The 2,528-nt window shown below is 63.3% G+C and overlaps 1 protein-coding gene across 1 annotated transcript; it reads left to right on the top strand.

Moving 5' to 3' along the window:
• Positions 1 to 2,004: 2,004 nt before the first annotated feature.
• On the top strand, positions 2,005 to 2,523 carry EMIHUDRAFT_359860 (Hypothetical protein; the record flags this gene model as incomplete). Its single annotated transcript, XM_005758209.1, has 1 exon — positions 2,005 to 2,523. A coding segment is annotated over one exon (519 nt), but the record flags the coding sequence as incomplete, so codon positions are not given.
• Positions 2,524 to 2,528: the final 5 nt, after the last annotated feature.

Here is a 2,528-nt window from a genome sequence, read left to right as displayed (position 1 = left end):
AGAGGGCGGAGCTCTGCAAAGGAACGGTTCTCCCCAGTGGAGTGTGTAAACAACGTTCATTTGATCTCATAAAAGCACGGAGCGCGCCTCGCACGGAAATGGCATGAGGTGAAGCTCACAGCGACCGCGCTCAACAGCCTCTCTCACCGGCAGATTTCGCCCGCGCGGCAGACCGCACTTTCATCGCGCGTTCTCGCCGGACGGACGTTCGCCGGCAGGCCGCGAGGGCATCTGCCGGCGCTCGTCTGCCAAAGTGGCGCCAGAGTGGAGAATTGGAGGCTGCATATTCAACTGGCCGAGGCGGTCTACCGTCCGGCGGCGGCGGTCTACCGTTCGGCGGCTGAAAAAGGGGTAGACCAGTCTACCGCGGTCTACCAAGTCTACCGGTAGACTGGGGTCGTAGGTTCATTACGGTCTACCGGTAGACTGCGGTAGACTCGTGGTAGACTCGTCTACCAAATGGTCTACCGTCTACCCGGTCTACCGGTAGACGGTAGACGGGCCACCCCTCAGCGCCGTCATCACCACCGCCCTCGCCGCCGCCCCCGTTCACCCAACTTCCTGGCTTTGGCTACCCTGCTCAAGCTGGCAAGGCGATCGCTGACAACTACAGCAAGGATGGCGTGACCGTCGAGAGCTGCAAGCAAGCATGCCTCGACATGGCGCACACATCTTGTTACGGCATCTCGCATCTTCGATCCTCTTCGATCCACCTGAACAGATGTGCGCTCTGGGTGGCCGATTCGGCCACAACTCGAGGCGACGGTTGGGGATCTTACGCTACTCGCGACGATGACTTCGACGAGAACGGACCACTTTGCAATGTCGAAGAAGTACTTGAAGAGGAATGGGTGTCGTACACGCGCTCCTCGTCGTGCACATAATTCGTCTGTCCTCCCGCTCTTGACTCGGACGGGGACGGGATCGGCGACGTGGTAGAGGGCAATGGCGACCCCGACAGCGACGGCATCCCTAACTACCTCGACCCCGACTCGGACGGCGATAACAGGCCGGACGCTGAAGAGTGGATGGCCGACACAGATAGCGACGGCGCGCCCAACTTTCTCCAACTTCCGACGCCTGCCCCGACCCCGGCCCCGACTCCGAACCCCACCCCTGCGCCGACTCCGAGACCCACCCCGGCCCCTACTCAGCATAAATGCCAAGGGCTCTAGAATCAAGGTAAATGCTGCAACACCGAGAGCGGCACACAATGTGCGAGCTGTGCGAGTGGGAGATCACTAGTCAGCAGCTGCTGGGCGACATCGACCGCGGATTGCGAAAGGTCTTACATGCACATGGGTGACCCAGTGGGTAATAATAACCATGCACCATGCACACCAGGTTGGCCATCTGTTAGCTGCAGCCACGCTTACGCCGATTGCCAGCTGGGGGGGCAAAAGTTTCCTGCGGAACAGAGACAATGCATTGCCAACCGTGAAGCACTGCCAACTCTGTACCCACCGGCACCGCACATCGACACTGCATACGGCTCTATGCTCACACGCTCCGACACGTCTATCATTCCTGCGCAACGCCGTGCATTCGCCCCGCCACCTGGTGCGGAAAAGCGTGAAGCACAACTCAGCTGCGCGTCCAGCCGATCCCTGCCGACGCTGTGCGGCGACACACCGGCACCGCACATCGATACCGCACACGGCTCTATGCTCGCAGGAAAGCCCATGTAATGAGATTTTGGAAATTCTGCGTCTTGCTCCTCTCTCTCTGCGCTGGAGCGCCTGGTATTCTTTCGATGCCACCTCGCGCGGTTGTGCGTTTATCGATCAACACTTAAGATCGTTCGGTGCAGAAACCCCGGCACTGCCCATGTAACGCAATTGTGCTCGATTTTTGGTCGAGAAGTGTCTCCAAGTCTTCTGGACCCATCGATGGCCGTCGCCTCCGCTCGTCGCGGCACCATCGTGCCCGGCCTGGGCGAAGCATCGTCGCGGGCGCCAGCCGCAGTTCGACGGCAAGCCGTGCGAGCCTGCCGAGGAGGAGGACATGTGGCTGTGCCTGGCCGACGGCCGCGCGCGCAGCACCGCCGACCTGAAGCGCCTGGCGACAGCCGCTCGGGTGCGAGCGAAACGAGCAGGAGATGCAGCCGCCGCGAACACGCGCGATCGGCAGGCGCGCGACCAGCGCCGCCGGCAGCGTGAGCAGCACGACCGGCGCGCAGCGCCGGCGGTCGCCAAGACCGTGCGCCCACAACGCGGCCAGTGCGGCTGCCCGGCGCACGCGGTGTGCGGCATGTGCGTCGACCAGGGCAAGCTCGCCGCGGCCGAGCAGGCGGCCATCGACCTGGAGACGCGCTTCCACGCCTCGACGAACGTCGTCATGGACCTGGAGCGGCCCGAGGACGAGACGGCGGCGCTGCTGCAGCGCTGCGTGCACGTCTCCGACGAGACGAAGCGGCGGCTGCTGGGCGAGTGGAGCGACGAGCGCATGGCGCACGCGCTGCCGCTGCACGCATGCGCCTCGTGCGGCGTGCGGGACCCGTCGCTGACGTACACGCGGGTTGACGTGTC

Source organism: Emiliania huxleyi (genome assembly GCF_000372725.1).
Source record: "Emiliania huxleyi CCMP1516 unplaced genomic scaffold EMIHUscaffold_88, whole genome shotgun sequence".
In the NCBI taxonomy this organism is placed as follows: domain Eukaryota; phylum Haptophyta; order Isochrysidales; family Noelaerhabdaceae; genus Emiliania; species Emiliania huxleyi.
This window is presented reverse-complemented; position numbering and strand designations above follow the sequence as displayed.